Source organism: Eriocheir sinensis, chromosome 2 (genome assembly GCF_024679095.1).
Source record: "Eriocheir sinensis breed Jianghai 21 chromosome 2, ASM2467909v1, whole genome shotgun sequence".
NCBI lineage: Eukaryota > Metazoa > Arthropoda > Malacostraca > Decapoda > Varunidae > Eriocheir > Eriocheir sinensis.
This window is the reverse complement of record NC_066510.1, coordinates 29,322,373-29,349,138: the sequence shown is the minus strand read 5'-3', so window position 1 is coordinate 29,349,138 and position 26,766 is coordinate 29,322,373. Positions and strand designations below refer to the sequence as shown.

At 44.7% G+C, this 26,766-nt stretch overlaps 1 protein-coding gene across 7 annotated transcripts in view; it reads right to left on the bottom strand.

Moving 5' to 3' along the window:
- The window catches only part of LOC127002204 (cytochrome b5-related protein-like), a 29,567-nt gene extending 4,908 nt beyond the window's left edge, over positions 1-24,659 (bottom strand). Inside the window, exons 1-7 of one of the 7 annotated variants that reach the window (XR_007755876.1) lie at positions 24,503-24,635; positions 21,949-22,151; positions 21,288-21,466; positions 19,931-20,069; positions 19,332-19,734; positions 18,986-19,138; positions 17,659-18,125 (exon numbers count right to left, since the gene is read on the bottom strand). Coding sequence is in view for 6 of the 7 variants with exons in the window: in XM_050867976.1 (XP_050723933.1) it covers positions 17,876-18,125; positions 18,986-19,138; positions 19,332-19,734; positions 19,931-20,069; positions 21,288-21,466; positions 21,949-22,150 (1,326 nt within the window). In the remaining variant the exon portion in view is untranslated. Of the gene's footprint in view, positions 1-448; positions 652-17,450; positions 18,126-18,985; positions 19,139-19,331; positions 19,735-19,930; positions 20,070-21,287; positions 21,467-21,948; positions 22,253-24,502 lie in introns of those variants that run through there. The other 6 variants (XM_050867976.1, XM_050867922.1, XM_050867943.1 and 3 more) reach the window with 6 other exon arrangements.
- Between the last annotated feature and the right edge of the window lie 2,107 nt (positions 24,660-26,766).

Below are 26,766 nucleotides of genomic sequence, written 5' to 3'. Positions count from 1 at the left end.
GGACCATGGCGTGGAGGAAAAGATGCATCATAATAGGACACACACATAGCTCACAATGTGCAGCTACAATGAAAAAAAGTAAATATGATACGGAAAAAAACTGATAATATACAGAAGTTGAAGAGAACAAATATAGTGTAGACAAGATACGAAAAACCTATATAAGCTGTAAATTACGATTAAAACAGTGCAAATCAGCGGTCGATAAGACATACGTATATGATACACATGCAATATATACAAGCAAGTTGAAGACAGCGAGTCATCAGTGGACCAGACCAACAGAATGACGTGTTTGTTTCGGGAATGTAGGCCGACTTTAGGGGAACGCTCGTGCATTGAATCTAGATCATTATGTACTAAAGCACTAATAGCAATGTTTGTTGATTGTTGTTGAAGGTAGTGGAAATTCAACATCCATATACCTCAATAGAAAATAAAAACTCACCTCCTGGGTGTTTGTCGATGAAGTCTGTGAGGTCATAGAGCTTGTCGTGCACTCGCCAGTAGGGACCAACATCATCATCTATTCTCTTCGCGCTTAGCCACTCCTGGAAGGTCTTGTGCGGGTAGTTTGTTGGAAACTTTTTGTAAGCGGTTAGCTTGATGCTGCTGTCACCACTCTGGGCGTCACCCTCACGAGGCGCCATGCTGTAGCAGGGTTAAAAGTACCTCTTTTTAACCCTGTGTTGTAGGACGGCACGGACACTGCTGCCCCGACGAGTCGCACTGCGTCCAGTGGCTTGGCGGCACTGAAACGCCACGATAAGGGATGCGATATCATGATCCATAGCCTCTTCGTTTGTGTGGTGGTGGGGGAGGGGTTGGGGGACTATTTGACAAACAGACTGTATCAGTATCCATGTCATCAACTGTGTGTGTGTGTGTGTGTTCAGTGCATTATTAATGCATGGAGTCTTTGGGGGTTTGCAAACGTAGGTCATGATGAACGAACTGTCGCTTTACTTTAGCCCCTGTTATCGTTCAAATATATAAATGTCATGGCGGTGTTCCAGGCATGTCTATCCGCCTCTCTCTGTGGGAGGTATCGACAACAGAATGTATCCCCGTTCATGGAAGATATAATATCATTATTGTAGTACTGTTGGCTGCTGGGAGGTGTCGCGTTGGTCCAGAGGTTCCGGGTACAGCACATTCCCCTTCCCCTCTACCAACTTAATACATTGAGGATATGTGATGATGGATTATGTATTTAAATCAGAGCTGTGTTCGAATCGGCTATCTGAGGTCCCGCAGTAAGGCCCACCCTTGCACGCCAAGGTGTGGCGGCGATGGCGGCTCCGTCACGCCATCCAATGAGCCACCGGTGACAGCAGCAGACTTTTTGCGTCACTAAAACCCTAACCAGCAAGCAGCCAATCGGTGATGATAAGCAATAATGTGGGCACAGCCTTGCGACACCTCAGGTATATGACAGTTTTGCTTTGAAATGTCCAGCCCTGTTTGATCGAGGTGGTCCTTTTCTTGTTCCTTGCACGTTGATCAGGATGAACGCGATTAGTGGCCGTAACTGACCATGGAGTGGAGACGAATTCAGTTTTCCATCGTTACTGTTGTGTTCTGTGTTGCTGAAACAGTAAATGGCTTTGGTAATAATGCTCTGTTGTTGTAATTTATTATTATTATTATTATTATTATTATTATTATTATTATTATTATTATTATTATTCTCGACCGTGGTCATCATCGTCATTATTAATGCAACAATTGCAGTTTCATCATGATTGATATGATATTGTAGTTATAATATTTTTAAAAATTATATTTCATTACTAAGATTGCTTTCTTTTCTCCATGCCGGCCACAAGAGGTGAAATGGGAGGGTGGGAGGCGGCATGCCCATGGGGGGAGCTGCGGCGGCGCGGGGCTCCGTGACGAGGCTTGTTAAACACGAATTCTGGCGTTATAAAACTTGCTGAAAGTGGCACCGCTGCCGCCTACATCGAGGACCATTACCGGCACCTGGGGCTCCCACGCCACTGCCCGAGCCTGATTTTTGTGTGGAATTTCAGCGGCATAATTTTTGTTCGGTTTTATCCGGCCAGCTGCTGCCTCGGCTTGTATGTGGCAGACAGCAGATTGGCTTTATCCAGCTTCATCTCGTGCTGAAAGCTGTGTGTTTGGTGTAATGTAACAGGCGGGCCGTGGTGTGCAGCATTCACGACTTGGAGGTGATAGGTCTACTGAAACTTATCTCCTTAGACGTTGATGACTCAAGAGGAGCGTGGACATGAACGACTTATAGCAGACCACTTTGTAGAGGAGCACTTGGCTGTTCAACATCGAGACATGATATTTGTTATTTGGTATAGAACTCTCTCTCTCTCTCTCTCTCTCTCTCTCTCTCTCTCTCTCTCTCTCTCTCTCTCTCTCTCTCTCTCTCTCTCTCTCTCTCTCTCATCATCATCATCGTTGTGGTAGACAGATGCTTACAGTCCACCTCATATGTTTGTATCCTCAGACACTTCCGCCACTCACATCAACAATTTCCAAAGGCCAAAACGGAGATCAATCGAGTTTTAATGAGCGGTTTTTTAGGATCGTGGTACAGAAGAAAGGTCAAACTCACACCAGGGCCATAAAAGTACCCGTGGAAATACCCAGAAATCATACGAAAAAGCCTTGTTTAAAAAACGTGTGCTTGGACGCTGAAGTGTTTGAGAATGTGACCCTTAGACTCATGGGTTATGAGTGATATTTGAGTGGTCTTGAGGGGCCGTGCAGTGATAAGCATATGCCGGAGAGGCTTATCGATCACCGCTGCCCAGAAGACACGTGCAAGCAATAGAGCAGAGAGAGAGAGAGAGAGAGAGAAGAAAGTGCTAAGTAGCATGTAAGGTTGATGGAAAACGAGAGAGAGAGAGAGAGAGAGAGAGAGAGAGAGAGAGAGAGAGAGAGAGAGAGAGAGAGAGAGAGAGAGAGAGAGAGAGAGAGAGAGAGAGAGAGAGAGAGAGAGAGAGAGAGAGAGAGAGAGAGAGAGAGAGAGAGAGAGAGAGAGAGAGAGAGAGAGAGAGAATAAATAAATGTAATTACCAAAGGAGTAAAGTGAGGACATGTTTGTAAAGTTTCCATGGATATCTTTGTAGCTTTTTTTGTTGTTGTTCCGCTGACATTTATACCCATTAAACACACACACACACACACACACACACACACACACACACACACACACACACACACACAAGTTAACCCGGTAGCAGCGACGGGCCAAATTTGTGGCTCTACCGTGTAGCAGCGGTGGGCCAAATTTCTGCCATGATATAAGCCTCCCAAAATAGATGATGCATAAACTGATCACACATGCGTTGATTTATATTATGAATTGGTTTGCGTGAGTGATGATTATTTCTCATTATTTCACTTAGAGGGGACTAACCTAACCTAACCTAACCTAATCTAACCTAAGAAACATGACCTCCGCAGCTACCGGGTTAATATTAGATTCACCGCGATACACAACAAACAGCCCGGTGCGTCACGTGGGGTTGGAGTGGTTGTCCTCACATGCGTTGGGTTGAAAGGTCACGCCGCCACAGGGAAGCACAGGATGGTGACATGTTGCCACCCTTGCTCCATCATTCCTTACTTGGTGACTGTGGTGTTCGAGCGAGATAAATAGATAGACAGATAGAGATAAGTATGTAATGTTTAAGTAGGGCTGATAGATAGATAGATAGACAGATAGGAAGTATGTATATAGATGGTTTTAAGTAGGAAGAGAGGCAGACGGACCGGCAGGTACGGAGGAATAGATAATAGATGAGTAGAGAGGGAAGATAAGAAGTACAGTGGTGATAAGATGTTACTGAATCTATTTCCGCATCATACTTAAGATACGGCTGTTGATGTGTGTGTGTGTGTGTGTGTGTGTTTGCTGAAAAACGAAATTAAATGTCTTCGATATTAGAATTTGTACCCTCTCCTCCTCTCTCTCTCTCTCTCTCTCTCTCTCTCTCTCTCTCTCTCTCTCTCTCTCTCTCTCTCTCTCTCTCTCTCTCTCTCTCTCTCTCTCTCTCTCTCTCTCCTTTACTAACTTTCTGCCTTTCCTTTCATTGCCTCCCTCTCTCTCTCTCCTCCTTTATCCTTCGCTTATTTTATTCTGCCTCTCCCTCTCTCATCCGGTTTATGTCTCCCCTACTCACTTATTGTCTCTCTCTCTCTCTCTCTCTCTCTCTCTCTCTCTCTCTCTCTCTCTCTCTCTGCTCCCCTTGTTAAGCTGGAAAAGGGATCATCTCGTCTCCTTCTCTCCCTTATATTGTGTTTCGTTCCATCAGTCATCTTGGTGCTGGTCTATATTCCTCTGTTCTCTCCCTCTCCTCTTAATATCCCCGCTTTACTTTCTCCTCCTCCTGCTCCTTTTCCTCCTATTCCTCCTCCTCCTCTTTTTCCCACCCCGCTTATCCTCTTTCTCTTCTCTCATCCCTGTCTTTCAATCGTCTCTTGGTTCTGAAATGGATGGAAACAGTTCTGCTCGTTCTTGCACTTCACGTTCTTGGTGTTCTTGTTTTTTTCCCTTCCTCCTTCTCCTCCTCCTCCTCCTCCTCGTTCCAGGAATCCTCGTCATCACCGCCGTCAGCACTCAAGGCCTCGCATCACACAGGATAGCAATTATTTTTCTCTTAACTGAAATGCGAATCGATGAAGTCTTGGACGTGGAAGTTGCCGAGCATGTCCCTGGGCGAACCATGTGCATATACTCTCTCTCTCTCTCTCTCTCTCTCTCTCTCTCTCTCTCTCTCTCTCTCTCTCTCTCTCTCTCTCTCTCTCTCTCTCTCTCTCTCTCTCTCATCATCATCATCGTTGTGGTAGACAGATGCTTACAGTCCACCTCATATGTTGGTATCCTCAGACACTTCCGCCACTCACATCAACAATTTCCAAAGGCCAAAACGGAGATCAGTCGAGTTTTAATGAGCGGTTTTTTAGGATCGTGGTACAGAAGAAAGGTCAAACTCACACCAGGGCCATAAAAGTACCCGTGGAAATACCCAGAAATCATACGAAAAAGCCTTGTCAAAAAACGTGTGCTTGGACGCTGAAGTGTTTGAGAATGGGACCCTTACGGCGGAATTTTCAGTCAAGCTCTTCCCTCTTCGTCGAAGCGTCGCTTAGAGAGTGTTTCCGTGAAGAGATATTTTCAAACCCTAGTTTCTCTTCCCCCTTCGAAACAATCTTTCCGTGTAGTGTTGGTACTACTGCAAATCAAACAAACGTTGAAAACCGAAACATTAATGCATTGGTACCTGTGGCTATGTTTGCTTCGCTCTGATATCGTCCCGTTACCTGTGGGCGGAGCTTAGGAGACCTCGTTAGAATAAACTGCTTTTATTTTCTTTATTCTCCTCCTGTTCCATGAGATCTCTTTCTCCCTTCGTTATTTCTCACTTGTAAATTATATTTTTAACTAGCCTTAGAGCTCCTGTCAGTGGGTGGAAAATGGTATCATCTATATTGCTGAGCTTTGCTAAGCTCCACCCACAGGTGACGTCATGAGTTTGGAGATTGGCTCTGGGAAGCCCAGCACGGAGTACCACATAGCACCACATATTCATACAGACTTGTGAAACATTCGCCCGGAGGCCGAAACCTAGCTGTCAGTCCGTCACTTTTAAATTTGTCCCAGCACTCTTCATGCTTATGGTTTGAAGTGCCCGCCCTACAAATGCTTTAAAAGGAGAACTGTTGTGAATAGTTGAGTCTGAAGGGCGGGGCATGCTGGCTTGGAGGGACTCTTGGGTTATGAGTGATATTTGAGTGGTCTTGAGGGGCCGTGCAGTGATAAGCATATGCCGGAGAGGCTTATCGATCACCGCTGCCCAGAAGACACGTGCAAGCAATAGAGAGAGAGAGAGAGAGAGGGTTGATGGAAAGAGAGATGAAGAGAGAGAGAGAGAGAGAGAGAGAGAGAGAGAGAGAGAGAGAGAGAGAGAGAGAGAGAGAGAGAGAGAGAGAGAGAGAGAGAGAGAGAGAGAGAGAATAAATAAATGTAATTACCAAAAGAGTAAAGTGAGGATTTGTTTGTAAAGTTTCCATGGATATCTTTGTAGCTTTTTTTGTTGTTGTTCCGCTGACATTTATACCCATTAAACACACACACACACACACACACACACACATACACACACACACACACACACAAGTTAACCCGGTAGCAGCGACGGGCCAAATTTGTGGCTCTACCGTGTAGCAGCGGTGGGCCAAATTTCTGCCATGATATAAGCCTCCCAAAATAGATGATGCATAAACTGATCACACATGCGTTGATTTATATTATGAATTGGTTTGCGTGAGTGATGATTATTTCTCATTATTTCACTTAGAGGGGACTAACCTAACCTAACCTAACCTAATCTAACCTAAGAAACATGACCTCCGCAGCTACCGGGTTAATATTAGATTCACCGCGATACACAACAAGCAGCACGGTGCGTCACGTGGGGTTGGAGTGGTTGTCCTCACATGCGTTGGGTTGAAAGGTCACGCCGCCACAGGGAAGCACAGGATGGTGACATGTTGCCACCCTTGCTCCATCATTCCTTCCTTGGTGACTGTGGTGTTCGAGCGAGATAAATAGATAGACAGATAGAAATAAGTATGTAATGTTTAAGTAGGGCTGATAGATAGATAGATAGACAGATAGGAAGTATGTATATAGATGGTTTTAAGTAGGAAGAGAGGCAGACGGACCGGCAGGTACGGAGGAATAGATAATAGATGAGTAGAGAGGGAAGATAAGAAGTACAGTGGTGATAAGATGTTACTGAATCTATTTCCGCATCATACTTAAGATACGGCTGTTGATGTGTGTGTGTGTGTGTGTGTGTGTGTTTGCTGAAAAATGAAATTAAATGTCTTCGATATTAGAATTTGTACCCTCTCCTCCTCCTCTCTCTCTCTCTCTCTCTCTCTCTCTCTCTCTCTCTCTCTCTCTCTCTCTCTCTCTCTCTCTCTCTCCTTTACTAACTTTCTGCCTTTCCTTTCATTGCCTCCCTCTCTCTCTCTCTCCTCCTTTATCCTTCGCTTATTTTATTCTGCCTCTCCCTCTCTCATCCGGTTTATGTCTCCCCTACTCACTTATTCTCTCTCTCTCTCTCTCTCTCTCTCTCTCTCTCTCTCTCTCTCTCTCTCTCTCTCTCTCTGCTCCCCTTGTTAAGCTGGAAAAGGGATCATCTCGTCTCCTTCTCTCCCTTATATTGTGTTTCGTTCCATCAGTCATCTTGCTGCTGGTCTATATTCCTCTGTTCTCTCCCTCTCCTCTTAATATCCCCGCTTTACTTTCTCCTCCTCCTGCTCCTTTTCCTCCTATTCCTCCTCCTCCTCTTTTTCCCATCCCGCTTATCCTCTTTCTCTTCTCTCATCCCTGTCTTTCAATCGTCTCTTGGTTCTGAAATGGATGGAAACAGTTCTGCTCGTTCTTGCACTTCACGTTCTTGGTGTTCTTGTTTTTTCCCTTCCTCCTTCTCCTCCTCCTCCTCCTCGTTCCAGGAATCCTCGTCATCACCGCCGTCAGCACTCAAGGCCTCGCATCACACAGGATAGCAATTATTTTTCTCTTAACTGAAATGCGAATCGATGAAGTCTTGGACGTGGAAGTTGCCGAGCATGTCCCTGGGCGAACCACGTGCATATACTCTCTCTCTCTCTCTCTCTCTCTCTCTCTCTCTCTCTCTCTCTCTCTCTCTCTCTCTCTCTCTCTCTCTCTCTCTCTCTCTCTCTCTCTCATCATCATCATCGTTGTGGTAGACAGATGCTTACAGTCCACCTCATATGTTGGTATCCTCAGACACTTCCGCCACTCACATCAACAATTTCCAAAGGCCAAAACGGAGATCAGTCGAGTTTTAATGAGCGGTTTTTTAGGATCGTGGTACAGAAGAAAGGCAAACTCACACCAGGCCATAAAAGTACCCGTGGAAATACCCAGAAATCATACGAAAAGCCTTGTCAAAAACGTGCTTGGACGCTGAAGTGTTTGAGAATGGGACCCTTACGGCGGAATTTTCAGTCAAGCTCTTCCCTCTTCGTCGAAGCGTCGCTTAGAGAGTGTTTCCGTGAAGAGATATTTTCAAACCCTAGTTTCTCTTCCCCCTTCGAAACAATCTTTCCGTGTAGTGTTGGTACTACTGCAAATCAAACAAACGTTGAAAACCGAAACATTAATGCATTTTAGGTACATTTCTATAATGGAAAAATATTGTGTGGCAAGTACTTATGTAAGCAGTGCTTGATACAGTGACATACACTATATATAGCAGAAAATTTACATTGATGGGTTTAATTGGTTGGTACCTGTGGCTATGTTTGCTTCGCTCTGATATCGTCCCGTTACCTGTGGGCGGAGCTTAGGAGACCTCGTTAGAATAAACTGCTTTTATTTTCTTTATTCTCCTCCTGTTCCATGAGATCTCTTTCTCCCTTCGTTATTTCTCACTTGTAAATATATTTTTAACTAGCCTTAGAGCTCCTGTCAGTGGGTGAAAAATGGTATCATCTATATTGCTGAGCTTTGCTAAGCTCCACCCACAGGTGACGTCATGAGTTTGGAGATTGGCTCTGGGAAGCCCAGCACGGAGTACCACATAGTACCACATATTCATACAGACTTGTGAAACATTCGCCCGGAGGCCGAAACCTAGCTGTCAGTCCGTCACTTTTAAATTTGTCCCAGCACTCTTCATGCTTATGGTTTGAAGTGCCCGCCCTACAAATGCTTTAAAAGGAGAACTGTTGTGAATAGTTGAGTCTGAAGGGCGGGGCATGCTGGCTTGGAGGGACTCTTGGGTTATGAGTGATATTTGAGTGGTCTTGAGGGGCCGTGCAGTGATAAGCATATGCCGGAGAGGCTTATCGATCACCGCTGCCCAGAAGACACGTGCAAGCAATAGAGAGAGAGAGAGAGAGAGAGAGAGAGAGAGAGAGAGAGAGAGAGAGAGAGAGAGAGAGAGAGAGAGAGAGAGAGAGAGAGAGAGAGAGAGAGAGAGAGAGAGAGAGAGAGAGAGAGAGAGAGAGAGCAAAGGGCACAACAGCAAAAGGTTGATGGAAAAAGTACGAGAGATGAAGGAGAGTAAAAAATAATTAGAGCAAGAGAGAGAGAGAGAGAGAGAGAGAGAGAGAGAGAGAGAGAGAGAGAGAGAGAGAGAGAGAGAGAGAGAGAGAGAGAGAGAGAGAGAGAGAGAGAGAGAGATAGAGAGAGAGAGAATAAATAAATGTAATTGGCCTAAAAAGAGTAGAAGTGGAGGATTTTGTTTGTAAAGTGTCCATGGATATCTTTGTAGCTTTTTTTGTTGTTCCGCTGACATTTATACACATTAAACACACACACACACACACACACACACACACACACACACACACACAAGTTAACCCGGTAGCAGCGACGGGGCCAAATTCTGTGGCTCTACCGTGTATAGCAGCGGTGGTAACAAATTTCTGCCATGATATAAGCTCCCCCAAAATAGATGATGCATAAACTGATCACACATGCGTTGGGATTTATTATTATGAATTGTCTGGTTTGCGTGATGATTATTATTTCTCATTATTTCACTTGGGGGACTAAACCTAACCTAACCTAACCTAATCTAACTCTAAGAACATGACTGCCTCCGCAGCTACCGGGTTAATATTAGATTCACCGCGATGACACAACAAGCAGCACGGTTGCGTCACACGTGGGTTAGAGTGGATTTGTCCTCACATGCGTTGGGTTGAAAGGTCACGCGCCGCCACAGGAAGCACAGGATGGTGACATATTGCCACCCTATGCTCCATCATTCAACTTCGCTTGGTGACTGTGAAGTTCGAGTGAGATAAATAGATAGACAGATAGAAATAAGAATGTAAATGTTTAAGTAGGGCTGATAGATAGGATAGATAGAACCAGATAGGGAAGTATGTATATAGATGGCTTTTAAGTAGGAAGAGAGGCAGACGGACCCGGCAGGTACGGAGGAATAGATAACCTAGATGAGCAGTAGAGGAAGATAAGAAGTACAGTGGTGATAAGATAACACTGTGAATCTACTTCTGCACATCGCATTTTAAGAATACTGGCTGTTGATGTGTGTGTGTGTGTGTGTGTGTGTGTGTTATGCTGAAAAAATGAAATTAAATGTCTTCTTTGATATTAGAATTTGCACCTCTCCTCCTCCTCTCTCTCTCTCTCTCTCTCTCTCTCTCTCTCTCTCTCTCTCTCTCTCTCTCTCTCTCTCTCTCCTTTACTAACTTTCTGCCTTTCGCTTTCATTGCCTCCTCCTCTCTCTCTCTCCTCCTTTATCCTTCGCTTATTTTATTCTGCCTCCTCTGCCATCCGGTTTATGTCTCCCCCTACTCAATTTATTCTCTCTCTCTCTGCTCTCTCTCTCTCTCTCTCTCTCTCTCTCTCTCTCTCTCTCTCTCTCTCTCTCTCTCTCTCTCTGCTCCTTGATAGGCTGGGAAAAGGATCATCTTCGTCTCCTTCTCTCTTCCTTATATTGTGTTTCGTTCCATCCAGTCATCTTGCTGCTGGTCCTATATTCCTCTGTTCTCTCCCTCTCTCTTAATATCCCCGCTGCATTTCTCCTCCCTCCTGCTCCCTTTTCCTCCCTATTCCTCCTCCTCTCTTTTCCCATCCTGCTTATCCTCTTTCTCTTCTCTCATCCTGCTCTTTCAATCTGTCTCTTGGTTTCTAGAAATGGATGGAAACAGTTCTGCTCGTTCTTGCACTTCATTGTTCTTGAGTGTTCTTGTTTTTCCCTTCCTCCTTCTCCTCCTCCTCCTCCTCGTTCCAGGAATCCTTCTGTCATCACCGCTGTCAGCACTCAAGGCTCCTGCATCACACAGATAGCAATTATTTTTCTCTTAACTGAAATGCGAATCGATGAAGTCTTGGACGCAAGGTTGCCGAGCATGTCCCTGGGCGAACCACGTGTCTCTCTCTCTCTCTCTCTCTCTCTCTCTCTCTCTCTATCATCATCATCGTTGTGGTAGACAGGATGCTTACATAGTCCACACTCCTATATGTTGGTATCCTCAGACACTTCCGCCACTCACATCAACAATTTCCTAAAGGCCAAAACGGAGATCAGTCGAGTTTTAATGAGCGGCGTTTTTAGGATCGTGGTACACAGAAGAAAGGTCAAACTCACACCAGGGCCATAAAAGTACCGTGGAAATACCCAGAAATCATACGAAAAGCCTGTCAAAAACGTGTGCTTGGACGCTGAAGTGTTTGAGAATGGGACCCTTACGGCGGAATTTTCAGTCAAGCTCTTCCTCTTCGTCGAAGCGCGTCGCTTAGAGAGTGTTTCCGTGAAGAGATATTTCAAACCCTAGTTTCTTCCCCTTCGAAACAATCTTTCCGTGTAGTGTTGGTACTACTGCAAATCAAACAAACGTTGAAAACCTGAAACATTAATGCATTTTAGGTAAATTTCTGTTTTACATAATGAAAATATTGTGTAAGGGGCACTTATGTAAGCAGTGCTTGATACAGTGACATACACTATATATAGCAGAAAATTTACATTGACGGTTTAATTGGTTGGTACCTGTGGCTATGTTTGCTTTAGCTCTGATATCGTCCTCAGTGTTACCTGTGGAGGCGGAGCTTAGGAGACCTCGTTAGAATAAACTGCTTTTTATTTTCTTTATTCTCCTCCTGTTCCATAGAGATCTCTTTCTCCTTTCTTCGTTATTTCTCACTGTAAATATATATATTTCTTTAACTAGCCTTAGAGCTCCTGTCAGTGGGTGAAAAATGGGTATCATCTATATTGCTGGAGCTTTTGCTAAGCTCCACCCACAGGTGACGTCATGAGTTTGGAGATTGGCTCTGGGAAGCCCAGCACGGAGTACCACATAGTACCACATATTCCACTTACAGACTTGTGAAACTTATTCGCCCGGGAGGCCAGAAACCTAACTGTCAGTCCGTCACTTTTAAATTTGTCCCAGCACTCTTCATGCTTAAGGTTTGCCAAGTGCCCGCCCCACAAATGCTTTAAAAAGGAGTAGAACTGTTGTGAATAGTTGAGTCTGAAGGGTGGGGGCATGCTAACTTGGAGTGACCTCTTGGGTTATGAGTGATATTTGAGTGGTCTTGAGGGGCCGTGCAGTGATAAGCATATGCCGGAGAGGCTTATCGATCACCGCTGCCCAGAAGACACGTGTTGGGTTAGAGAGAGAGAGAGAGAGAGAGAGAGAGAGCATGTGCTAGCATGTAAGAGAGAGATGAGAGAGAGAGAGAGAGAGAGAGAGAGAGAGAGAGAGAGAGAGAGAGAGAGAGTGAAGGGCAAAGGCATGTAAAAGGTTGATGGAAAAAGTACGAGAGATGAAGGAGAGTAAAAAATAATTAGAGCAAGAGAGAGAGAGAGAGAGAGAGAGAGAGAGAGAGAGAGAGAGAGAGAGAGAGAATAAATAATGGGAAGGAAGGGTAAGAATGGGAGGATGTGCATGGAGGGGATGATAGAGAAGAAATTGGAAGGAGATGGGATGGGAAGGAAGGATAGTGTGAAAGGGGTGGGAAGGGAGGATGGGGCGGAGGGGGGAGGGGGGGCGAATGAAAGTGGAATGCGAGAGAGAGAGAGAGAGAGAGAGAGAGAGAGAGAGAGAGAGAGAGAGAGAAAGAGAGAGAGAGAGAGAGAGACTAACTGAAGAAAAATACATGGCGCTTAACATTTCACTGCTGCGTAAACATAAGGTGATTAGCGTTAATAATTATAATGACAACCATCCCACAATTCTCCCACCATTCCCACGTCAAAAAAGCGGTAATTACAAACATTTAATTTCTAAACACTGATTTTTATTAAGAAGAATATATTGCTTTTTTTTTTTTTTTTGTGTGTGCGTCTGATAAAATACACCTAATCATAATATTTTCTTTACAGTTCATCATTACCTCTCGGTTCCATTGGTATCTGCCCTGCACGGGATTCCAGCCCACGGAATTCAGCACGCCCCACACGCACCAGCCCACGGGATCTGCTAGCCCACGGAATTCCAGCCCACACGGATTCAGCCACGCGAATTCGCCCATGAATTCAGCGCCCACACGGAATTAAGCCCACACGATTCAGCCCATTTGAAATTCAGCCCACGGGATTCAGCCCACGCGGAATTTCAGCCCACACGGGATTCAACCCATGGAATTCAGCCCAATGCGGATTCAGCCCACGGAATTGAGCTCCACGCGGGTTCAGTCCACAATGGATCTGCGCCCATGAATTCAGTAGCTCATTATCGGGGATTCAGCCCACTGAATTCAGCGCCCACACGATTCAGCCCACTGAATTCAAAGCCCACATCGGGATTCAGCCCATTGAATTAGCCCATTACTGGGATTCAGCGCCCACTGAATTTGTGCCCACACGGGATCAACCCATAATTCAGCCCACACGGATTCAGCCCACTGACCCAGCTTCCACACGGGATCTTACCACACGGGATTCAGCCACGATTCAGCCCACACGGGATTCAGCCCCACGGGATTCAGCCCACACGGGATTCAGCCCACTGAATTCAGCCTCCACACGGGATTCAGCCCACTGAATTCAGCCTCCACACGGATCTAGCCCACACGGGATTCAGCCCACTGAATTCAGCCCACACGGGATCCAGCTTCCACTGAACTACAGCCCACGATTCAGCTCCACTGAATTCAGCCCACACGGACTCCAGCCCACTGAATTAGCCCACACGTGGGATTCAGCTTCTACACGGGATTCAGCCTACACGGGATCTGAAATGATCAATCTAGCCCACACGGGATTCAGCCCACCGAATTCAGCCCACACGGGATTCACAGCCCACTGAATTCAGCCTCCACACGGGATTCAGCCCACTGAATTCGCCCACACGTGTGTGTGTGTGTGTGTGTGTGTGTGTGTGTGTGTGTGTGTGTGTGTGTGTGTGTGTGTGTGTGTGTGTGTGTGCTGAAAAATTAAATTAAATCTGTCTTTGATATTGGAATTTGAACCCTCTCTTCCTCCTCCTCCTCCTCTTTCCTCTTTACTTCATCCTAACTTCACTGAACCCAAAATCATCACCTAAACTTGTAATGTCGTGGATAAAATTCAATTGAAATTTGGGTCTGAGGACGCCTTCGAGAGTTTGAAACCATTATACACGTGTGTGTGTGTGTGTGTGTGTGTGTGTGTGTGTGTGTGTGTGTGTGTGTGTGTGTGTGTGCAGCCATTACTCAGCTTAAGCTTTGGGTATTTTCTGATAACAAGGAAAGAATAATGATGTCGAGGCTGGTTTTGTATCTGCAGGGAAGGCAAACAAGTGTCATCCTTATCACTTAACGAAGAAGGGAACACACACACACACACACACACACACACACACACACACACACACAAGGCAGGCACGTGGCGTTGCAGGTCAAGACGAAGGAAGGAGGAGGAAGACTGTTATGCTCTCTCAAGTCATTTCCCTTCTTTCCTGAGAGGGCTCATCGCAGGGGTAGATTATTATGAATAGCTTATGGGTGATTCTGTGTGTGGGCGAGAAGAGGGAAAGTGTACAAACAAACGGACAAGATCTGTATGTTCAGTTCAGGTCGGTTGAAGGTCGGGGAGATAGCCTTAGCACGATAGACTTAGCACGATAGCCTTAGCAACGGCCTCCCCTTGTTTATTCTTGGGTTGTTGGAGTCCGCTGCCTTTTCCTCTTTTTCCAGAACTCATACAGAACCCGTTTTACTTCCTCTTCTTTGTCAATGTGGTCCTCAAATAGCGGTCCTGCAGTCCAGTTTTCGTTGTATGGTTGTTGGGACAGAGCTTGACTTTTTTTGTGGAAGTGTGACGAAGTGTGGACGGGAAGAAGGGGTGGGAAGGGAGGGTAAGGAAGGGAGGAGGAGAGGGCGAGAGCGAAGGGGTGAGAGGGATAGAATGGAAAAGGTGAGAAGGGTGGGAAGGAGGGAAGGGGAGGAGGAGCGGGCGAGAGAGAAGGGGTAGGGAAGGGGATAGAATGGAAAGGTAAGGGAGAGAAGGGGTGAGAAGGGAAGGAAGGGTAAGGCAGGGAGGATTGGGAAGAGGATGGGATGGGAAGGGAGGAGTGTAAGGAAGGGAGAATTGGGAAGAGGTGGGAAGGGAATGGGATGGGAAGGAAGGGTAAGAATGGGAGGATGTGCATGGAGGGGACGATAGAGAAGGGGTGGGAAGGGAATGGGATGGGAAGGAAGGATAGTGTGGAAAGGGGGTGGGAAGGGGAGGATGGGGCGTGAGGGGGGAGGGGGGGGGGCGTAACGAAAGTGGAATGTTATGAGAGAGAGAGAGAGAGAGAGAGAGAGAGAGAGAGAGAGAGAGAGAGAGAGAGAGAGAGACTAACTGAAGAAAAAACATACACGTGGCGCTTAACATTTCACTGCTGCGTAAACATAAGGTGATTAGCGTTAATAATTATAATGACAAACCATCCCATAATTCTCCCCACCATTCCCACGTCAAAAAAGCGGTAATTACAAACATTTACCTCAAACACTGATTTTATTAAGAAGAATATACGTTTTTTTTTTTTTTTGTGTGTGCGTCTGATAAAATACACCTAATCATAATATTTTTCTTTTACAGTTCATCATTACTCTCTCTCTCTCTCTCTCTCTCTCTCTCTCTCTCTCTCTCTCTCTCTCTCTCTCTCTCTCTCTCTCTCTCTTCAGTCCATGCACACGTCTGACTTGAATTAATGGCAGATAAATATAAATTATATGCCGTCTGCATCAGCATCAACAGTGATGACGAGGATGACCTGTTTGTCGATGGTGGTGAATATGAAAGTAGCGTATGTGGTCAGTTCTTTACATTATTAATCCACCCATCATATACTCGCTGTCTGTTTTTGTGTGCTATGACTTTTTAACATATTTACATGAACCCATATCGTATGGCAGTCTTTTCCTAACATCAGAATAAATTATTTATATATTTCTCCAATTTCGTTTGAAACTTTTACTCTGCAATGAATTCCCGCTTCAATTCCACCCTTATTCCTTTTCGTCTCTTACGCGATATCTTACAAATGATCAAGCATCAGATACAAACTTCATCCCATCATACGCTCAACGGAACCTGTGGGAAGGAGTGTCATATACTTGTTGAACTTTCAGTGGTTGTATAATTGCCAAACAAACCTCATACAGCACTTAAGCAACATCCAGTTTCGCTGGAACAGGAATCAGGGTCGTGTGCATAAAACACCCAACCATACTTGGCATATACTTTGGAGTTATCCGCCATTATAGACAAGTCATATGTGTGCATAGCTTCACATCTCGTGTACAGAGAGAGAGAAAGAAAAAGAGAGAAAGAGAGAGAGAGAGAGAGAGAGAGAGAGAGAGAGAGAGAGAGAGAGAGAGAGAGAGAGAGAGATATATATATATATATATATATATATATATATATATATATATATATATATATATATATATATATATATATATATATATATATATATATATATGGAGGAGGAAAAGGGAGGGATGGTAGTAGGGTAAATGAGGGGTGGAGGTAATTGGTGGATACACGTCACAAATACGTCACGCCTCACCTGTTCCAATGTGTAAATGGCTCACGCAGGTTTTGTCAAGAGTAAACGCCATAATTAACCGCATCTGGCAATGCACAATAGCGTCAAAAATTATCGGAGTGTGTGAAACAATCTGTGCCAAAGCACCATGGTGATCCGAGTCTTCGTTTGAAAGATATTTGCAAAAAACGGTATGTCAGAGGGTCTGATATGGATAGTAGGCACCCTCGTAAATTCACGTTATTTAAAATAGCTCGCAAAATACAGCCCTTTGAAAATGCCTTGACGCGTAATTTTACGTCTGCCAACAATAAAGGGTTGTGGCGGCGGCCGGATCTCATGAATACGTAATATGTTTTCTGGACAAGGAAAACACGGGCGTGCGAGTGAAGGGAAGTTTTGTAGCGGAGGAAAGCCTCGGGATAGGCAGGAAGGCGTTCACCGGGGCCTGGCGAAGAGGGAATCACGGCCCTGCATGCACTAGCGGCGTGGATGTGCCCCTTTCTCTGTCTGATCTTGAAGCACCATCTTGAGCCATATCCACTGTTTACTCTTTTTTTAGTAGAGTTTACACATAAACTATGATTTTTTTGACACACACACACACACACACACACACACACACACACACACATTTATCGTTAGGTAGAAATCTTTTATTTCATACATGACTAATAAGCTGAAGTTGTAACACAAGGTATGAGAACAGTTGATGCATTTAGAATTAACTCTCTAATATTCATCGGTTTTGACAAGATAGTGTTCCTTTATATTTTGATACAAAACCTTACATAGACTCAAATTTCCTTTCGCGAACGTCATTTTGAAGGAATTTTATCTCTGAATTCGTATCTCCACATCAAACAATATAAATTAATTTGCTATTGAAAGGAGATTGCTCATAATCAGTCAGTGTATATGTATGTATGTATGTATATGTATGTGTGTGTGTGTGTGTGTGTGTGTGTGTGTGTGTTTTAGAAAAAAATCCAGCAGTTTCCCTGATATATTGTAATATCCAAAACTTCCTCTGAATCGCCCCCGACAGTAAATAAGTTCAAGCTTTTGGATAACAATATCAAACATCTGGAACCCCGCACTCATGTTCTACTTATATAATAACTGACATACCTATGTTATTCCTATACAATGAAACAATTAATGAACAATGAATGACTCCCTACCTGCCAAAAAGTATTACATCAGTATCAGGTTAACTAGTTGAGTCCATTATATTATATAAAAATTGTGAGTGTTTAGTAGAGCATATTCTAACTTTCAGTTCACTACATGGATTCAAGGAAGGTAGATCACGTTGTAATAATATTTGGCCAATTGATTATAAATTCTAAGAAGCTTTTTTCTTAAATCCCGGATAGTTGTTATTTGTGGTGATTCTGGCCATCTGCATGTACTTTCCGACCGCCAAAGTTGACCATTTCATGAAGGTAAACGGAATATCGAATTCTTTGCATGTTTCTAGGAAGGCCGGGTAGAGGCTGTTCAGCTTGGAGTGGTCAACAGTGGGCAGGAGGTGGTGCAGGGTGTGGTCACCAAAGCTTATCAGCACTAGGAATAGGTTACCCGCCACCTCGTATCTGAAAAGAGAAGGCGAAGGAAAAAATAAATAATGACAAAGAAAATTTTATAAAACTGATTCAGCAGAAATTTTGGCTCAAGCAACTGAGTGTCTTGAAGCTTCAACGAAATGTAGTCCGACGCTTAAAAGAATAAATAAAGTAATAAGACATCTCGCTTGTCCTTGTAATGCTTAAATATTTCGTTATTTTGAACATTTTTTTATATCAAAATCGTTGAGCTCTGACCGAGACAGATTGTAAGGTGTTGCGCTCATAGAGAGCTGGTGCGTTGCAGGTGAGTCATTGTATGGCAAAGTAGCGCACATGAAAACTGAGTGTGGGAAGGCTGTTAGCGGGCGATGTCCAGCTGCTTTTTCTGCCTTTCTTCCGATACTCTATTTATCAGTCAGCCAATTGGTCAGTCCTTCCATCCATCCTCATACATACATACATACATACATACATACATACATACATACAAACAAACAGACAGACAGACATGTCATCAGCTTGTACATTTCCACAGCAGGACTTAAGTCTCTTCCAGACGTTACGATTCCTTTCTCTCTTGTTCCTCTAGTTTCCAATTTCGGTTTTCTTAATGTTATCATAATATCATATGGGTGTTTTTATGTTTTTTCGCAGTGGGTTACACTTTGTCCATGTTTTGTCCTCTCTTTTACCGGTGTCCTTGAATTGTCTTAAATAGCCTTTAAGAATAAAATGCATAATGAGATAGTCTGCAAGATAATTGTTTGTGAAGTAGAATGGATGGTTGTCCTCATGGCATATATAGATTTGGGTCTTTTGGTTGAATGATAGCGTCGCTTTTACCTTGAGTGATTCTGAGACTTCAACTGAACAAAGTGCTTTCGTACCTGTCCCTCACTGCATCCAGCTGGCACAGACCCCAGTCTGGGTCATCCCTCATCCTGTCCCCATCGTGGAAAATGTCCGGGTGGTGATGGGCTACGGTCAGACCGATGTTCAGGAATACAATACTGAAGGTGACGTGGATGGTCAGAAATAGCCTGAAATGAAAACGAATATAATTATGTCCTTAACATCAGTATTATTGGTAATATCTGATCATCTTCACGAATACTCTGTAAATCTTATAAAAGAGGTGTGAGGATTGCATTCCCTTCAAATTGACAGTCCCTCACTGTATTTTCCCAAGTCATAAATCATTTGATTCTGTAACATTTTATAAAGTATACTTACTTGAGAGCCACCCAAAAGGATGATGAAATGGCTGCCATCACTAGCAACTCCAAGAATATCAAGAAATTTTCTGGGCGTAGTGGTGTTACCCCAGTAAATCCATTATACATCCGTTTTGACAGTTCCATGAAGTAAATGACTGCAATTAATGCCTGTTCGTAGATGAAGCCAGCATATCTCTGGACGAATTTCTTGTCAGACTTTGGTAACAATTCCCAGAATGGTTCCAGCGCAGATATCTCAATATCATTGGCCGTGTTGGTGTGAAGGTGGTGTGAGAGGGCATGGGTCACGCGCCATTCATAAGATGAGTGAAGTGACAAGTCATAGTAATACATTCTCCAGTTGTCACGTTGATGGAAAAAGTTGTGAGCACAAACGACCATAAAGGCGAGAGCAGTGCCTGGAAAAGTGAGTTAATTTGAGTGACTGAAGTATCGGCAGTCTTTTTCTCTGCCATATTATATATATATATATATATATATATAAATATTTATAAATATATATATATATATATATATATATATATATATATATATTTGCAATTTTATTACTAAAAAAATATATGGGAGGCAAACACTGTTTCCCTCACATTTTACCTGCAAAAGCTGCAAGAGTGTAGGAAGATAATGCTGTTGAAGCAAGCGTCAGGAGCACATAGGAAAGAGCCAAGCCGTCCTGGATCAGCACTGTTTTCCAGGAGGGGCCTCGTCCAAGGTTTTTCAGGATGGGTCGTACCTGTTGGCCGAGTAAAGTCACGCACGTATAGAGGTTTTGCAGCTAACGTCATTACTGGGGGTGCGGGGGTAGCGCGGGCCTGCACGGCCATCTTGGTGGTCAGTGGTTGTTGTCACTTAACAAAGCAAACCTTGGTGGCGGCTGCACAAGTGCTCTGTGTGTTCGTCATGGGATACGTATGCTGTGCGGTTGGATGTTTTAAAAGACACGGGAAAGATGCTGTGTCATTTTATAGATTTCCAGCGAATCCAGAAAGTGGATAGCAACTGTGAGGAGGGAAAACTGGCGGCCGTCTGCTTCATCTCGACTCAGCGCAGTATTCATTTTGTCAGAGGTAAATATTACAGGTAAGACTGATCAGATTATTACATGAAGTAACACTCATTTAGGTATTGCCCGGGTCCCCTAGCTTACTGTGTGGCGGGGGATTACTCTGGAACGGGATTTACATGAGCTGACGGAGGTAAACACGCATGGCGGTGCTCAAGCAGGGGAAGAAAATAGGAAAGGAAATTCAGTGGAAGCAAAGTGCACAGAGGGACAGAGGTCAGTGCTGGGTGGAGTATATAAGTGTACGCAGGGAAGTGACCAAGAGTGCGTAGTGTAAGGTGACTTGCCGTCACCTGCCCTCACCTGTCGTCACTTGCCCTCACCTGTTTGCCTGCCTGTGCTGCCTACATGGCCATCACTGGTCAGCAACAGGAGATCGGCCAGGCAGAGGAACAGTCAGTCAACCACCCATTCAGTCATCCAGTCAACCAGTCAGCCATCCAGTCGGTCAGTTAGACAGACAGTCAGTTTACCAATCAGCCAGTCAATCAACCCACCCGGCAACCAGTCCACCCACCGGTCAACCAGACAGCCAGCCAGCTAGACAGCCAGTCTACCAGTCTCCTCCTCCAAGAGCACTGATTTTTTCGATGTATCTTAGCTTCGCAGCATTCTCGAGCGATCTCGCGTAATCACTTAACACAAATGATGCTGAAGGTCCTTCCATTTGCCCGCGGGTAGTGACTTAGGGATGGGGCACAGGTGGTGCGTCTGCTCGCTCTGCTGGGGAGGGGACCACCAGCGGGTTTTCAGACGACGCACAAGGTGCAGACGACGCTATTTCGTGACGTCACTGCAAAACCTCTATATCTGTTAGTGTCTACTATCTGTATGAATTTGTTTGCAATGCACTCAACTAATCTTTACTGTACTATAGCACCTGCTTACCCTTCGTTTCAAGGTTTTGTAGAAGCCATTTTCGTGAAAGGTGTACGGCGAATTCCTGGGTGTTTTGGTGTCTTTGATGTAGTATTTCTGAAGGAGCTTCTCCGGTCCTTCACCGAAGTGTGAAGCCTCAAAGGCTTCCGTGATGTCTGTGCCCTTGGTCACCTGCAGCCACATCTTCCCTGAAAGTATCAGATTATAGGCTACACCTAAATGGGACCATGGCGTGGAGGAAAAGATGCATCATAATAGGACACACACATAGCTCACAATGTGCAGCTACAATGAAAAAAAGTAAATATGATACGGAAAAAAACTGATAATATACAGAAGTTGAAGAGAACAAATATAGTGTAGACAAGATACGAAAAACCTATATAAGCTGTAAATTACGATTAAAACAGTGCAAATCAGCGGTCGATAAGACATACGTATATGATACACATGCAATATATACAAGCAAGTTGAAGACAGCGAGTCATCAGTGGACCAGACCAACAGAATGACGTGTTTGTTTCGGGAATGTAGGCCGACTTTAGGGGAACGCTCGTGCATTGAATCTAGATCATTATGTATTAAAACACTAATAGCAATGTTTGTTGATTGTTGTTGAAGGTAGTGGAAATTCAACATCCATATACCTCAATAGAAAATTAAAACTTACCTCCTGGGTGTTTGTCGATGAAGTCTGTGAGGTCATAGAGCTTGTCGTGCACTCGCCAGTAGGGACCAACATCATCATCTATTCTCTTCGCGCTTAGCCACTCCTGGAAGGTCTTGTGCGGGTAGTTTGTTGGAAACTTTTTGTAAGCGGTTAGCTTGATGCTGCTGTCACCACTCTGGGCGTCACCCTCACGAGGCGCCATGCTGTAGCAGGGTTAAAAGTACCTCTTTTTAACCCTGTGTTGTAGGACGGCACGGACACTGCTGCCCCGACGAGTCGCACTGCGTCCAGTGGCTTGGCGGCACTGAAACGCCACGATAAGGGATGCGATATCATGATCCATAGCCTCTTCGTTTGTGTGGTGGTGGGGGAGGGGTTGGGGGACTATTTGACAAACAGACTGTATCAGTATCCATGTCATCAACTGTGTGTGTGTGTGTGTGTGTGTGTGTGTGCGTGTGTGTGTGTGTGTTCAGTGCATTATTAATGCATGGAGTCTTTGGGGGTTTGCAAACGTAGGTCATGATGAACGAACTGTCGCTTTACTTTAGCCCCTGTTATCGTTCAAATATATAAATGTCATGGCGGTGTTCCAGGCATGTCTATCCGCCTCTCTCTGTGGGAGGTATCGACAACAGAATGTATCCCCGTTCATGGAAGATATAATATCATTATTGTAGTACTGTTGACTGCTGGGAGGTGTCGCGTTGGTCCAGAGGTTCCGGGTACAGCACATTCCCCTTCCCCTCTACCAACTTAATACATTGAGGATATGTGATGATGGATTATGTATTTAAATCAGAGCTGTGTTCGAATCGGCTATCTGAGGTCCCGCAGTAAGGCCCACCCTTGCACGCCAAGGTGTGGCGGCGATGGCGGCTCCGTCACGCCATCCAATGAGCCACCGGTGACAGCAGCAGACTTTTTGCGTCACTAAAACCCTAACCAGCAAGCAGCCAATCGGTGATGCTAAGCAATAATGTGGGCACAGCCTTGCGACACCTCAGGTATATGACAGTTTTGCTTTGAAATGTCCAGCCCTGTTTGATCGAGGTGGTCCTTTTCTTGTTCCTTGCACGTTGATCAGGATGAACGCGATTAGTGGCCGTAACTGACCATGGAGTGGAGACGAATTCAGTTTTCCATCGTTACTGTTGTGTTCTGTGTTGCTGAAACAGTAAATGGCTTTGATAATAATGCTCTGTTGTTGTAATTTATTATTATTATTATTATTATTATTATTATTATTATTATTATTATTATTATTCTCGACCGTGGTCATCATCGTCATTATTAATGCAACAATTGCAGTTTCATCATGATTGATATGATATTGTAGTTATAATATTTTTAAAAATTATATTTCATTACTAAGATTGCTTTCTTTTCTCCATGCCGGCCACAAGAGGTGAAATGGGAGGGTGGGAGGCGGCATGCCCATGGGGGGAGCTGCGGCGGCGCGGGGCTCCGTGACGAGGCTTGTTAAACACGAATTCTGGCGTTATAACTTGCTGAAAGTGGCACCGCTGCCGCCTACATCGAGGACCATTACCGGCACCTGGGGCTCCCACGCCACTGCCCGAGCCTGATTTTTGTGTGGAATTTCAGCGGCATAATTTTTGTTCGGTTTTATCCGGCCAGCTGCTGCCTCGGCTTGTATGTGGCAGACAGCAGATTGGCTTTATCCAGCTTCATCTCGTGCTGAAAGCTGTGTGTTTGGTGTAATGTAACAGGCGGGCCGTGGTGTGCAGCATTCACGACTTGGAGGTGATAGGTCTACTGAAACTTATCTCCTTAGACGTTGATGACTCAAGAGGAGCGTGGACATGAACGACTTATAGCAGACCACTTTGTAGAGGAGCACTTGGCTGTTCAACATCGAGACATGATATTTGTTATTTGGTATAGAACTCTCTCTCTCTCTCTCTCTCTCTCTCGTGGGAAGTGTCGGTAGATACCTTTAAATGTTTTTTTTTTTTTTTATGATTTATCGAGAAGTGCAGATAAGAGAAGTGCGTGGCTTGTAAGGTGGTGCTGATGTCGTGCGTATGTGTGGGGGAAAGCAATATGGCGCCCTATTAGGTTGATTGATGCTTCAGGCACGAATAGCGATCACAGGAAGAGAACAGAACTGCCACGTTGAAGCTTTTAACGCTGTAGTCTTGCTGTGTGAATGTGTGTGTGTGTGTGTGTGTGTGTTCCATTCTTCCTTTTCATCTGCCTATCAGTATGTATGTGTGTCTGTCTGTCTATATCTGATATTCTGCCTATGTCTACACTGCCTGTTCCTCTGTCTGCATGTGTCTGTTTCCATACCTTGCTACCTTGTTATTGTCTGGGCCCCTATCTACCTACCTGTCTGTCTCTGTCTTTTTGTCAGTCTGCCTGTCGATCGGTCTGCCTGTCAACCTACGTGCATGTTTGTGTTTCTTCTTGTCTACCTGCTTTCCTGTCTGTGTCTCAGCCCGCCTGTCTGCCTGTCTCTCTGTCCATACGTCGTTGTCTTTCTGTGTATTATTTTCTATAACGCTTTGTTTTTCTTCCTGAAAGTTACCTGTTTGCCTTTTCTTCCTGGTGCACCCGCTGAGGCACTCCACAGTACACAGAATAACTTGCCAGTGGTTCCCTTGCAGGCGTATTTATATCGCTGTGAGGTCGTGTACCCTTTATGCTGCCTTGGGATTGGGTGCAGCCTCTTGGTTGTGATTGGCTGCTTACCATCTGCGAGGCTTATTACTCAGTGGACGTCGCAGCTCAAGAATTCATGTTGTTGTTGTTTTCATGATCCGTTCTGTGAGGGTGCCTTTGCATGATCGTCTGGTGGCATCAAAGAAGCGATATTAAGGCTCGTAGCAGTGTGCAGGGTCGTGCATTTAATGTCAGTACATCCTGCGGCAGCTTCGGATATGTTGAAGCACACCATTTTACTTATGTTTATGAAAATACTGACATGTTCACGAAATCTTTAACATGTGTTTATAATAAATAGTTCATGCGTATTTATTAATTATCTTAAATGTGGATCTCTGAATTCATGCACGTTACATACCCATATTATTATTCCTTAACGTAGAACTATCTAAGCGAAGTATGAAAAAATTCGTACTGGTTTAAAGCGGCTTTACTGTGAACGTTGAATGTGAATGCTTTGTTTAGAGGTTCCGATGCGGTGAAGGTCAAGATTGAAGTAGTGGTGATAAGGGGGGGGGGGGGGGGGGTAGGGGGCGATGACTCCGTTTTTGTGTTGGGTGCTGGTGGTGATGAGGGGGGGGGGGGGCACTAGGTACGATAACTTTAGGATTGTGGTGGGTGCTGGTGGTATTGGGTGAGGGGGACAGGGTACGATAACTTTAGGATTGTGGTGGGTGCTGGTGGTATTGGGTGAGGGGGACAGGGTACGATAACTTTAGTATTGTGGTGGGTGTGGTGTCATCTGTCATCCCGTATCGTGAGACATCCCATCCTTAATTTCGCATCACGGAACCCAATCTTTACTATCACAGAGAAATTAAGTGAAGCATCTTAGTGTAAAAAAGTACCAAGGAAGACCTAAAAAGCGAGGCAAAGCGGAAAGGGTCACAAGAAGAAGAAGAAGAGTGTTTACCCCTTGACTGTGGATTTCCTACAAGATCTCACCAAGTTATAGGAATAGAACAAAAAGTGGCTGCTATAATACAATGAGGAAAAATGAAGCCTAATGGGATATCCAGCGTACCAATACCACATGGGAAACACTCCTCTATCCACCACAGAGTCAGAGAAAGACCTGTGAGATTATGTGACCAGGCTACCAGTGAAGGGATATCCAGCACACCAATACCACATGGGAAACACACCACTATCCACCACAGAGCCAGAGAAAGACCTGTGAGTTTATATGACCAGGCTACCAGTGAAGGGATATCCAGCACACCAATACCACATGGGAAACACTCCTCTATCCACCACAGAGTCAGAGAAAGACCTGTGAGTTTATGTGACCAGGCTACCAGTGAAGGGATATCCAGCACACCAATACCACATGGGAAACACTCCTCTATCCACCACAGAGTCAGAGAAAGACCTGTGAGATTATGTGACCAGGCTACCAGTGAAGGGATATCCAGCACACCAATACCACATGGGAAACACACCACTATCCACCACAGAGTCAGAGAAAGACCTGTGAGATTATGTGACCAGGCTACCAGTGAAGGGATATCCAGCACACCAATACCACATGGGAAACACTCCTCTATCCACCACAGAGTCAGAGAAAGACCTGTGAGTTTATGTGACCAGGCTACCAGTGAAGGCGAAATACGTGCCAATCGCAGCGGACGGGTTAATATCCTAGTTACATAGACACACACGTCATCATTTGCTTTCGTACTAATATGAATAAACTTGGGTGCGACAATGTTTGGGGAGGGGAACAGGGTAGTATGATGACTTTAGTATTGTGGGTGGTGGTGGTCAGGGGTTGGACAGGGTACGATGCCTTATTAGTATTGCTTGTGTAACTAAGCGGGTTCTGCCTGTCATGCCTTGCTGCTGGTGTGGGAAATGGTCTGTGAATAAATGCGTAGGAAGACGGTTGCTAGTCGGCCTTGTGGGAAGGGTCAGGGAACGGAGGCCCATGTGTGTGTGTGTAGGGGGTACGACACACACACACACACACACACACACACACACACAAGGAGAGTATATCGAGGCCCTTTCCATCTGATATTGCCTTCTCTTTTGGCCACTCATTTTCGCTCTTATTTTAGGGACTGATTATCGGGCCTTTTTTTTCTCTCAATTATTCTTTTTACCTTTGAGCTGCTTCCTTTACTA